General features: G+C 34.5%; 1 protein-coding gene across 1 annotated transcript; it reads right to left on the minus strand.

The window, feature by feature from the left end:
* Positions 1-3,474: 3,474 nt before the first annotated feature.
* On the minus strand, positions 3,475-13,341 carry LOC107770013 (casein kinase II subunit alpha-like). The gene is made up of 10 exons (XM_075234332.1): positions 12,847-13,341; positions 12,618-12,747; positions 11,104-11,298; positions 9,990-10,147; positions 8,198-8,288; positions 7,867-7,932; positions 4,561-4,643; positions 4,419-4,482; positions 4,263-4,331; positions 3,475-4,016 (listed from the first exon to the last, which is right to left on the minus strand). The coding sequence occupies exons 1-10, from the start codon at positions 13,218-13,220 to the stop codon at positions 3,957-3,959; spliced, it is 1,290 nt and encodes a 429-aa protein (XP_075090433.1). The 5' UTR covers positions 13,221-13,341; the 3' UTR covers positions 3,475-3,956.
* Positions 13,342-13,576: the final 235 nt, after the last annotated feature.

Consider the following 13,576-nt stretch of genomic DNA (forward strand, 5'->3'; position numbering starts at 1 on the left):
AAAGACAAAAAGGTTCTGAAGCGGAAAACATGGTGTATGGGTTTTTTTTCGATTTTAGTCTACGGGGAGGCCTCTAAAAATGGCTAAAATCTTCCATGTTTGAAAAGGATAAGAGCAAATTCACAAGTCTTTTTATCTCATCCCATCCAAACAGTCCTAATTCATACATGTCGTCTCTGCATAATTTTGTCTAGTGTATGCTCAAATTTGGCAAATGTAGATTGATGATTTTGAGTGAGTGGATATCAATTGATACTGCATAATTCATTATCTCTTTGTTTGAGAAAGTGATATGAATTTAATATAAGTATTCAGACATCAAGATTTAAAATAAATATAATCTTATTATATGTATATAAATTTAATTTATTTTGTATATGTATACGAGACTAATGCAATATATTTACAGGGTAAGATATTACAACTAGATGTACAGTTGTTAGTATCTATTGTCAAAAGACAAAAAGTATACATCCGTTACTGGTGAGGTGACAAGATATCCCGACCCCACCAATTTATATTCATATATCTCGATCTATTTTTGGTGGCATTTTGCATATTGTAAAAGGCAAGTGGGCAATGACACGAGGCAGACGAATAGCACTCCAATCAGTGAAGTTTATCTTAATCCTGGATAGGGAATCGATTATCCACACAATATCTTGCACTTCAAAAGAAAGAAAAGTTTTTACCGAACCGCGATTAAGAATAAAGATATCTATCTAGGTCAAAGTTGGATATGCCGTATGGGAATAGCTTACAGACTTATATGCCTAGCATGGCTCGTCTTACGTACATTGTCCATTATAGCATGCAAAGTGTAATTTTCATGTATTGACGGTATAAAAGAACTTCTACATTATAAAATCATCAAAATAGTAACTAATAAAACTAAGCCTATGATAACATCATATGGTCACTTTGCAAGTATTTCATTAAAATTCATATTCCTCGTAGCATAATCAACTCTTTGTTCAATGAAAATGAAAAGAAAAATGAAAAGAAAGATGCCAAATTGCCAAAAGTTGGGTGTGTTTGTGCCCCCAAGATTTGATTATCTGGTCCACAAGTAAGACAATATAGGACCAAAGGGAGGACCAGAAGCTGAATAGATACCAAATGTCCAAATTTGTCAGGAGAAACTTGGATTCCACTTTCCTTAAGCTGTGTCTCTCCCACATTATTTTGGTCCCCAGTCACCATCTCTGGTCAATTGTATATATGCCTTAGGAAGGTAAATAATGCAGATATTGTCTAGTGAGGTGAAAGTTGGTAATACATACTATTTTCTTTTACCTAATACTGACAACAAATAAATCACAAAAATACTTTTCAAATAAAATAAATTAAAAAGTTAAATATTTTGGTATTTTAGAGATTTGGAAATAAAGAGGTTGCCATGTAGCTCATAGAAAAAATTTATAGGTAATGATGCAAAGTTTAAATTTGACTAATGTTGCATTAATATTTTACTAAAATAATTTAATATATAAAAAATATAGGGAGTTACCATGTGTTGAAATGAATGTGAAAAGAAACAAAAAAAATTAATACCAATAATTCATTTTAGAATGCATTTTATCTACTACTGTTTTATTATTATTTATTTAAGTTTATATTTTTACCAATTTGACTTTTAGTACTATAGAATAACTATTTTGCTTTATATTTTATATCGTTCATTTCCAATGATCTTTTTATAAAAACATATTTATGTAGCCTAAGAATTGTTTTCAACTTGAAAATAATTTTTACTTATATAATAATTTGGAAATAAATTGCATTGGATACATTTAATTGCTAATTAGTTAATTAATTATTTGTTTTCAACCTTAAAGGGAATATTGTTTTTGTTGATTCAAATTCATATTAGCTCATCTAAGCTTTAAATATTTAAATTTAACAATAATTTTGTCCAATCATTTATAACTTGGAAAATCCCTTTTACCCTTTGTAGTTTTAATTATATTAGTTTACCTAAAGTTACATTTAGTTAGATATTTTTTATGTTATAATTTAAGTACCTAAATGTTTGAGTTTGTACATTATTCAAATAAGAAAAAATCTAATAATTAAAATTTGAGTTAATTTTATAGTATTAAAATAATAATTTGTCTAATATAAATTTATCTCCAAAGGATTAAAATATTGATCATTTTTGCAAAGTCTTCATGTTTTTATAATTAGTAAGTAATAGATATTAGATGTTTGCAAAACAAAGACAATGAAAGAGGTAATTAACCTATCAATTTAGATTTCGAATAAGGATGGGATAATAAAAATTAACGCTTCAAATAGTTGACTTTTTAACTATTTATTTAAGGTAAAATTTAATTGATTTAAAGTCCTAATTTTTAAGTATATAATTCAAATTAGGAAAAATTAAATATCCAAATTTCAACGGATTTTCCAGTCCTAAATATTAATAAAATAATTAAATAACTATTTTGTCTAGTGTCAAATATATTTTTAAAGGGAACCATAGAGGATCCCTTTAAAATATATTTTAACTTTAAAGGTGAAGAAAGAGAAAGAAAAAACAACAAAAGTGATTTAACAAAAACGCTTAGATTAATTTGTTGATATAGCCACAAAGAGTTTTTGTGCTTCTGCTTTTTAGTTTTCGTTGGCCTCTTTGCTTTTATATGAACCACTTAAAAATTATATTTTTGAGAATGTGTGAATATTATGAGAATCAAATTTTTTATTTATCTATAACGTAACGTGAAAGGAGCTTAAAAGTGAGATGTTATTACTTGACCTAATTTATAGAAAATTTCGAGGTAAAATCTTACTCAATCTCAAATTCCTAAATATTAGGAGTTTTACATAGATCAAATAAGAAAATATTATATAAGAAAAAGTTTATTTGATTTCAAAATCCTAAATTTTAGAAAAACAACTAATTACAACTTGTCCAACTCTATTTTTAAAACGAACGACATTTTGCTAACGACCATCGTACATCATAATATAAGGACAAAAAGAGTTCAGTCATAAAATTATTCGATGATTACGCTTTAGCTATAATCAACGTTGAAAGCCACAAATATTAATAGATGGCAACCTACAATTATTTCCCTTAGAAAATTTCGAGGTAAAATCTTACTCAATCTCAAATTCCTAAATATTAGGAGTTTTACATAGATCAAATAAGAAAATATTATATAAGAAAAAGTTTATTTGATTTCAAAATCCTAAATTTTAAAAAAACAACTAATTACAACTTGTCCAACTCTATTTTTAAAACGAACGACATTTTGCTAACGACCATCGTACATCATAATATAAGGACAAAAAGAGTTCAGTCATAAAATTATTCGATGATTACGCTTTAGCTATAATCAACGTTGAAAGCCACAAATATTAATAGATGGCAACCTTCAATTATTTCCCTTTAAGCATTACGGCTAAAATGCGAAAACATATGGAACAAAACGAAAGATTTGCAGAATTAAAGGCAGAAATAGCATCTTCAAAGAAAAGCATGTTCTTAGATATTCATGGGTTTGTAAATGTTTGTACAGTACATTACGAAATCCTTTCTTTGTGGCAGCAAAAGGAAAACATATTCTCAAACCTAGGTAGGACCATAGTAATACTTATACAGTCCTCGAGTCATCTGACTTTTTGGAGATACTATCCATCTGCTCAATATTTCTTCTTAATGTTTCAAGAACACATATTACACTCTGAACGAATTCATATAGTTATACTTCAGAGGCACAAAAAATAAGAGAAAGGAAAATAAATTAAGAGGAAAGTAAACCAGGAAAGGAGAAAACAAATTGAATTTTGCTCATTCTTCCAGGTCTCACACAGCTAAAAGAAATAATACAGTTAACAAGAAGCTGGTATACAGAGAACTACCTAGTATAACCAGCAACTCAACCAGAAGAAGCGTTCACAATAATTGGCTGTCACCAGAGAACTTGGTCCATTGGATGCTAGATCTTTTAGTGAGTGCGGGTTCTACTGCTTTCAGCATTTCGTACAGGATAAAAATATGGATGAGCCTGCAATGTCGATCACAGTTACAGTGGGCAACATTTCTAAGAATCTTGAACTGACCGCATATTTAATAATCAACAACATATTGCCCGGTAGAAATCAAAGATGATTAAAGAAAAAAATTGGGAATTTTAACCTTCATTTTAGGAAAAGAGAACTTTCTTTATTTATTTATTTTAGGAAAAGAGAGAACTTTCTTTCTTTATTTATTTAATAAGCTGGAAAATAACAAAAGGCAGGGAGGATTTTACCATTGCTTCTTTTGCAGTTGGTCTTTCCTGATGATCGTAGCGGAGCAGTTTGTCAACAAAATCAACCGCCTGAAAAATAAGCATTGCACATTTTTAGGTAAACAGAATTTCATCTCATTGTATTTATAAAATCTATCGAAACTAGCTTTTTCATACCTCAGGGACTGCGAGATGTTGGTTTTCAGCACTAATAAACTTCGACCATGGTTTCCTACTATGTCTGAACAATGAAAAAGTCTAATTATCTAGCAGAGAATGATCCATTTGGAAATATAGTTTTTGAGTTGACAATACTAACCGTCCAACAAGGGCTGCAAGATGAGGATCTAATTCCAATCTATACTTGTTTAGATAAGAATTTAATTCATCTGTCCCCAGAATCTGATGATCAAAACATAAAAAAGGAACTTTTAAGGGGTCTCTACATCAAAGTATTGTACTCTTTTCTAAATGCAAATATACAACTCATGCATGTTTACCCTGGTAATCTTACAAAAATTCGGTCATATCATCTTCCAAAACAATTTAGAATTCTTTTAAGACCCCGTAAAGATGATGAATACTAAGCAAGGCAGGGCTGAACTGACAGTTGAGTTAAACTCCCATTTTGCTGGTAAATCATCCATCCTTACCATGGGGTTAGGTGAGCCAAGGGTGATTATAATTACTACAGTTGCAAGACCACAGTTCAACAAAAACAGAAGTGGGACTGCAATGATCATAGATCAGTCTAGCTCAAAAGAAATCATATGCGTCATGAACCTACTCTCCATCTACTTAATTGTTTAGAGAGCAGACACGAGTCCTGCATTTCATAGCCACCAACCAACAAAATATTTCCATTTGCTTAGCCATAGCCAAGGTTATGTCTAGACTCATTTAATGGCATACATCTATTTGTAACTATCCAATATTAGTACGTGCAGCCTTTTGCTAATTACGTAGAGCATTTTGAAGTATCTGCACAGAACACCTAGGTTGTAGGTTAGGAGGTAGTTGAGCATATTTCTAATTCGTACCAGTGCGGGGCTAGTCTGATAGGATTTTGTCTTAGACGGCTAGTGGCCAATGTTGTGTTCACACTACTCTTCCGTTTTCATAGTGCCGGACCTTATTTACTGGTTATTGTTTTTGTTTTTCATACGGGTTCCTATGATATTATTATTTCTATGGTTTCTGTTGATGGTACTAATATATTGTCTCTTTTCGTCTAGGTCTATTGGAAATAGTCTCTCTAATCTCTCGGGATAGAAGTAAGGTCTGCGTACACACTACCCTCCCGAAACCCCACTTGTGGGATTTTACAATGTCGTTGTTGTTGTTGTTACTATTTGATGCTACTTTTTCGGCTTTTCCTTTTCTATCCTTTTCCATTTTCGTCTTTCTTCTTCCCGTTTCTTTTCCATCTTTTCTTGAGTCGAGGGTCTATTGGACATAGCCTCTCTGCCTCGCCAGGTAGGGATAAGGTCTACGTACACGCTACCTTCTCCAAACCCCGCTTGTAGGATTATACTGGGTATGTTGTAGTATAGGATGTAAGAATTTTCTAAATGATCAAGTCCCTGAAGAACTGCTCCAGATTACTCCCTCTCCCCTCGCCCAAAAAAACTAAAAGAGAATTCAAGAAACAAAGGAAAAGACACGAGACAGATATATAGTGTCCTCCTATGCACATAAGATTGCAACCCCTCAGCCTTCGGTCAAAAAAGTTCACGTTTGGGGAGAGGGAACAATAAGTGAAAAACTTCCATTTTTTCCGGTACAACTCAATATTCTCAAAAGCTTCTTGGGATTATTAAATGAAAGAAGAAAGAGTCTTAACAGCTATGGACCCTCATCGATGACTTTTTGGACAAGGAGGGGTCTATAGCTGTTAAGACTCTTTCTTCTTTCATTTAATAATCCCAAGAAGCTTTTGAGAATATTGAGCTGTACTGGAAAAAATGGAAGTTTTTCACTTATTGTTCCCTCTCCCCAAACATGAACTTTTTTGACATCATCAATGAAATCCACTTATTAGGGCAATGATAGGCAGATCCTAATTTACTTAATATGGTGCATTTTCCCAAGTATTTAAATATATCAATGAGCACCATGCAAAAAGAAATGCAAGAACAGATGTAGGCTCTCATGGAGATTGTGGTTGGTGCCAAGGTGCCTGAGCATGGATGGAACATGAAATTCAGAAGGGACAGTTTTGACTGAGGTTGACAGAATCATATCAGTATCGAACGAGCTTAATAAGATCTCTATTAAAACAGAATCCTCAGATTCTTTAATCTGGACTCTGCAGAGAAATGGGACTACTCTGTTCACTCCTGCTATAGAAGTCTGGTATCCTTAAGATGTCCTTTTCCTTCTTGGCCCAGAATGTAATTTGGTTTGCTCCTCACGGAGTACCTTTTGAGCTGGATGTTAGTCCAAGATGGTAGATTGACAGACTCTAACTTGCAGAGGAGGGGCCTGCAAATTTGCAGTATATTTTGTGAAAGGGAGATAAAGGGCAGCAGGCATCTGTCTCTTCACTGTCCACTTATGGAGCCTTGTTTTGAAATTTTTTTGTAATAAAACGGGAGATGAAATCAACCAAGAAACTTCTCAGTAGATGGACAGGAAACAGAGAGTACAACAAGAGGCGTTTTGAGGGAAAAACTTCATCCACAGGCATGCTGAAGTGTTAGATGTTTATGTAATAGCTCTCTGGTCTAATCAGTCGGATATACATGCAAAGGAAGAAAAAAAAGAAGAGAAATGTCATCAATTAACAGAGGTAATGTATCTTATGGAACAATATTTTTGTACAGCCCAGCACTACTTTAGTGCTTGGCAATTTACAGTAATATAATACTTGCCTACTAATTTCCAAAAAAAGAAAAGGCAGGGAGTTGATGATCTTAACAAGTGATAGAAAAAGTATCAGCCAGTAGGCTTGTGGGTGACTGGACAGTATGCAAAGGCCAATTATTATTAATGAAGCATGTTGTCTTGCGGGACGACCTATAGTGATGCATCGGTGAGGCTTGATAAATACGGGTGCATAGACAGACAACACCACCAATTGGTCATGATTTGCAAAGGGACCGAGAGCGGTTTCTTTAATCACTGCTTGGTCTCATTTTATGGTGGACCCTGTTTAACTTCATATGACGGGTTATGGATGGAGAGATCTGTGCTCATGATTAACTTCATACAGTTGGAACAAGTTTTATATGTAAACCATAATTTACTCAGAACAATCAGAGAATATCATTCTCACGCTTCTCAAAGCACCGCAAACATATATATACATACACACACACACACACACAGATATATACATTTGCATGTGTGTGTATTATATATAGCCATTTACTCTATGTGGGGCATTATCATATGCACCATAAGTCCATAATCACAATAGTACAATTTCACATTGCCTGTGAAAACCGTCGATCTGGATGAATCAACACTATTAAGATTCTTTCAGACTTAGCTTCATGTGTGAGTTAGTTACCAATTTATCAAAGAAAGAAAAGGAAGATGTGACTTCATTCCCAAAGCATGCATGCCATATATTAAACATCAAAGGCTAAACGATAAACTTCAAAGTGGACATTCTGCATACCTTCGCAATCTTCACAAGTTGATCATGATTGTCATGCCCATAGAAGAAAGGCTCCTTCCGGAATATCTACAGTACAATTCCTTAGAAGTAAGCATCAAAGTGAGAGGACACCTTAACAGACAAGTAAGTTCTGACTTTTGGACCTCAGTATCTGCCATTCATGCATGATTTACCAGACGAGAATCAGTCATGAATGGCATAATGTAAGTACCAAGTCAAGGACAGATAAAAAAAGGTAGAGAGCATAACACATGCAAGATGAAGTCTCGAATGTGCATCTGTATGACAAAAAAAGAGAGCCAAAAAAGGGTGCAAAAAGACTGTTGCTCACCATTCCTGCAAACATACAACCAAGACTCCACAAGTCCAACGAGTAGTCGTAGTCTTGCAAATCAACAAGTAGTTCAGGACCTTTGAAATATCTGAGACCATAATGAGAGGAGGTAAGTCCGTCAAAAGCTACAATGAGAAAGCAAAGCAGCCCTCCAAAAATATTGAGATTAGATACAGAATTAAAACTAGTGTTTGGTATTTGAGGGGAAAAGGGCAGAAAAAGCATATGTAACCCACATCAATAAAGTAACAAAATGTGCATGCAACAAACCAGAATCATTTTTCTCTATTATGGCAAAAGCAAGCAAAATCCTAGGAATTTATAATCACATAAATGAGGTGATAGTGATACTTAATTATAAAGCTTCATGTAAGTGCCATATCTTCATGGATGAGGGAATGCTCGTAACTATCACAAAAGTAGTATCCCATTGAACATGACTAATAAATAGAGACAGACAAAATACTTCTGCTTTGATTCTTCTGAGCTCAAAAACCTCCCTTCCGTTCCTTACGCTACCAAACCCAATTCCTTACCCCAGCTGGGTTCCTGACCCTAACACTTGCAAGAAATGCACTTCAAAATACATTTATTATCCTAACCTCTGTCTCTCGAATTGCATTCCCATCAAAATGAACTCTTAGTATTAGACTGCTAAACCAAGTATAAATCCAGTATATACGTTTTCGAGTCAATTTTGGCCAGCCTATGTAAAAGAACTGGAGGTACGATTTTCTAATATGCATTTTTTTCTTTGGGTAAGTAGGTTTCTAACTATGCATTCCCACCAAAAATTTATCCTCTTAGATTCAAGAGCACAATGACACAATAAACACATGCATTGCCTCCTAGGAGTTCTAAGCATAATCATTTTTCGTGTTATCATCCAAATAAAAAACATGGTAAAAGCTATAAAACAACAACGAAAACTATTTCTCAATTCCAAGCTAGTCATGCGCAGCCATATGAATCCTCAATACGATGTCATTCCATTCAAACCGGTTTCATTTCAAAGCTCAATAATTTGGATTAAGATAAATTAGGTTCTCGCTTTATCCAACAAAAAAAGGTGTGTTCTCCAACACCAAAGGTTCTCTAAATTTCATTTGAAATACAAATTTGCAAACAGATCTAAGGCTCCGGGTAAACATTGGACCTAATATAAGCACATCAACACAACTAAGCGTTAATCCCAACTAGTTGGTATCGTCAATTGGGATTGTTTGCTTCCATTGTGCGCTATTCTACGTTAGGTGCACATGGATTCACAAAGAATGGTGTTCAATTGGTGATGCCAAAGGCAGTGAAAAGCACTCCTTGGGTGCTGGTAAGAACAGAGGATGAGGACACACCGAAAAACTGTTCAAAACACAATATCCATTTATGCACACTTTGGAATGTATGCAAACATAATATCGGGTGATTAGAAGGAATGTTTAACTTTGATGCAGTACACAATACGAAATGTAGATGTTAACAAGTTTTGGTACTTGGTTGTAGGACGTCCAATGTAAATAATTTTGACACTTCGATGGAGTTCATAGACTCCTTACATAGCTAAAGGAGCTATAGTCCTCCTTTCTAGATCCATGTAGTGCTTTAATATGCAGAAACCTCTATTACTTAGCCCCAACAAAGAAATGCTAACGACTACAAGCAAATTGAGATTCCTGCCACCACTCAATTAATAAAAATAAAGGAAACAAGAGAAATCCTTATTCAAATGTTAAATTGATATGATTTTAAATGTCAAAAGACAAATGATACAAACAGCAGTGAAAGATCGAACCTAGAAGCCACACGGACATTATATTCCTTTCCAGGATGATAAAATTCTGCAAGTCCCCAATCTATTAGCCGAAGTTTACGCTGCTCATGATCAATCATTACATTATGGGGCTTCACATCACGGTGCATAATACCTTGAGAATGGCAATAATCTAATGCCTGTAGAGGATACAGTAATACTTGAATTTTCTGGCACCTCAAGAAAATACCAATTGCAAGGCATAATATAGAAACATATGTAAAAAGAGTCGAGTGTGTAAAACAACAGCAGTACCACAAACAACTGTCATGATCCCGAACTAGAAATATTCATTTCGCTCCATTATAACTCATTTCATTCTTGTGCACGGTAATTTATCTTTATTGTACTCAAACAGAGAAATCTCATCAAATTATCAAGCAGAAATAATATGAACCTGAGATGATACAGTTACCTATCTTTAAACCCAAATCTCACCAGTCAGCCAGAAAATCAAAAGAGTGTGTCTTCTCGACTCATAATAGCAAACAAGGAGCTTTAGATCATACTCCAAGATACTTGTCTACTTTGACTTGCATAGAGATTGATAATACAAAATCCAGTTACACCTTTTTCTTGTTGATAAATCATATCTGGATACATTATTTTTCACTGTTTTGATGACGGAGGTGCCCGAGCCAGCTTGCGCACCCATATCTAGATACATTATTATATTGAATGGAGAAGATATATTTCGGATAATAGTTTCAAACATGAAGAAATGGAGAGTTCAGTTAAAGAGATTAGTTCAAATTGTCGGAGGATTAATTTTTTCCTCCTAAGAAAAGAATCCAAGCCTTTGGATACGGTAAAAATGGAAATAGATCAACCATTATGCACATAATCATTCTGTGAAATTTGTTCAAAAAGAGTAGTGAAATTTCTCACTAGAAATAAGTTCATTATCTCAAAGCAATTTGCACATAATCATCTCTAGATGGTATCCGAATAAGAGATTCAAAGGGAGCATCTTGTATAGCAATAATATAATATTACTATAATCTATAGCAAGCTTCCGTAACCAGAGAAATATTGAAGATAAAACGAAGATCATATATTTGAGAGGCCTTAAAATCCATATCAACAGAGAACTTGCCTTTAACAACTCATAGATGTAATATCTAACGTCGAAGTCGGAAAGAGTAGGATACAGCACTTTAAAATCTGTGTTATTCACATATTCAAATATAAGGCTTGGGGTCTTCGATTGCTGATCTCTGACAATATCGAGTAACTTCACAATATTAGGTCCACCACAAAGATTCTGCAGTATCTTAATCTCACGTTTGATCTGCAGTTAATGTCAATAATATATAAGTACCTACACAAAATAAAGGTGCAAAGATATGTTGTAACAAATAAGAGAGCATGAGTCAGAACGCCCACAAAAAGACAAATGCACAGATTACTTGCAGATAGATGATACTCCAGCACACAAGTAAGCAAGAGCTACTACAGTAAATTAACAAAACATAGGCAGTTACAGATATATGCAATTGAAAGAATTATTTGGCTAAACAATGAAAGATTAAGAAGTTAAAACCAGAAGATATCTAATGAGCTTAAACAATATCAATAATATATTACGTAGCTCGGCAACACAGAATTACGCAATGACTAACCCTTTTAAGGACTTGAACATTCTAAGAATCTGATTCCATGGTGTAAGATGACAAATTTATATGATGTTGATACCTTGATGATTTCCTCAACTCCTTATCTATAGCAGTAAGGTTTTGAGTCTTGCTTTTTTGTATTGCACATCTAATTGCACCTACGTGGTGCCAATTTCTTTTAATAATACTCACCTTACCTTAATATTCTATTCTAGTCACCCCCGTTTCACCTTCTTTTCAGTTCCAAGAGCTACTACACTAAATTAACAAAACATAGGCAGTTACAGATATATGCAATTGAAAGAATTATTTGGCTAAACAATGAAAGATTAAGAAGTTAAAACCAGAAGATATCTAATGAGCTTAAACAATATCAATAATATATTACGTAGCTCGGCAACACAGAATTACGCAATGACTAACCCTTTTAAGGACTTGAACATTCTAAGAATCTGATTCCATGGTGTAAGATGACAAATTTATATGATGTTGATACCTTGATGGTTTCCTCAACTCCTTATCTATAGCAGTAAGGTTTTGAGTCTTGCTTTTTTGTATTGCACATCTAATTGCACCTACGTGGTGCCAATTTCTTTTAATAATACTCACCTTACCTTAATATTCTATTCTAGTCACCCCCGTTTCACCTTTTTTTCAGTTCCAATCTTAAATGGTAGACCGCATCTTTCAAAACTCAAGCAAGTTTTCCTTTCTCCATATATCAAGCCAATTTCAACTTCTTAAATGAGCCTATTCTTTTTCATTACTTATCGGGAAAATGAGCCTAGTCTAGTTCATACTCAAATAAAACACAAGCAAATGAAACAATATGTCATTCTCATTCCCCAAGCTGAAATAAAACTCGTCCAACACTAGATATTCTGACACCTCACAATGAAAAACTTTAAATTTCTGAAAAGCACCAATTTCAGCTTATAAAACTAGCACTGAATACGGATATTATATAAAGAAGGAAAGAAGGAAAAAGAGCAACCTTTTTCTTCTTGACAGGCTTAAGGATTTTGATGATGCATTTGTCACTATTAGTAGTGTGAATTCCCTCAAACACCTCGCTGTACTTTCCTCTCCCGACTTTCCTTACCACCTCGTAATCATCCTGCTCTCTATACAACCAAATCAGCAAATAAAAAGTTAACTTCGTTCAAACAACCTTAATTAATAGCTATAAACAAAGTAAATCAAGCAAGAAATGAACAAATTACCCCCATTGAACAGTAAGGGATTCATAATCCCAATACTCTTTGGGTCGGATCACATTGATGTCCGTATAAACCCGGGCCTTGGACGGCGCACCGGGACGCCGAATAGATTTCCCTATTTTCTGCGCCAGGGTTTCGGATAAAGTTGCCGACGGTCGGTGAAGATAAGGAGATGACGGTGACGGTGACGGCGGAGGTAACGAAGAAGGTGATTTGTGTTTGTGTCGGGTGAGAGAGAGGGACGGAGTTTTCGAGGAAAACAGACGGAGGAGAGAGGGGAAGAGAGAAGAGGTGGCCGGAAAAGGAGAGAGGAGGCGATGGATGTGGTGGTGGTGGTGGTGGAATGAAACAATGAAGTGAAATGGCCGTACGGCCATCAAACGAGGGAAGGGAAGGTTATATATTTGGGTAATGGATTACGCACACAATGCTTGAAATGGAACCCTCCTTTCTTTTCCTCATCTTTTCTTTTTTCTCCTTTGACTTTGCATCTCTCATGCGTTTGCCTAAACCTACTTAATAGACTCAAACGACGTCGTACGTCGGTAGAGACAAAAGGGTTGCTCTACTTGTAAGCAAGTTCCACTTACAACTAAGAGGTTGTGAATTCAAGTCACCCCAAAAGTAACGTGGATAGTTATTAAAAGGAAAGATGCCGAGTTTTTATTGAAAACAGTCTGTTGTTGCTTCTTCTTCTTCTTTTTCTAAGTCTCGAAGGAATTAAGAAAAATTA

The sequence above is a fragment of the Nicotiana tabacum genome, chromosome 17 (assembly GCF_000715075.1).
Source record: "Nicotiana tabacum cultivar K326 chromosome 17, ASM71507v2, whole genome shotgun sequence".
Lineage (NCBI taxonomy): Eukaryota > Viridiplantae > Streptophyta > Magnoliopsida > Solanales > Solanaceae > Nicotiana > Nicotiana tabacum.

Excerpts from the sequence above, each read along its gene's own strand:
- LOC107770013 (XM_075234332.1), bottom strand. The coding sequence starts at position 13,220 with ATGGCCGTACGGCCATTTCACTTCATTGTTTCATTCCACCACCACCAC. Across the intron at positions 4,644-7,866 it reads AACTTGTGAAGATTGCGAAG|ATTCTGGGGACAGATGAATT; the intron begins GTATGCAGAATG and ends TTTGATCATCAG. Across the intron at positions 4,017-4,262 it reads CAACTGCAAAAGAAGCAATG|GCTCATCCATATTTTTATCC; the intron begins GTAAAATCCTCC and ends TCGACATTGCAG.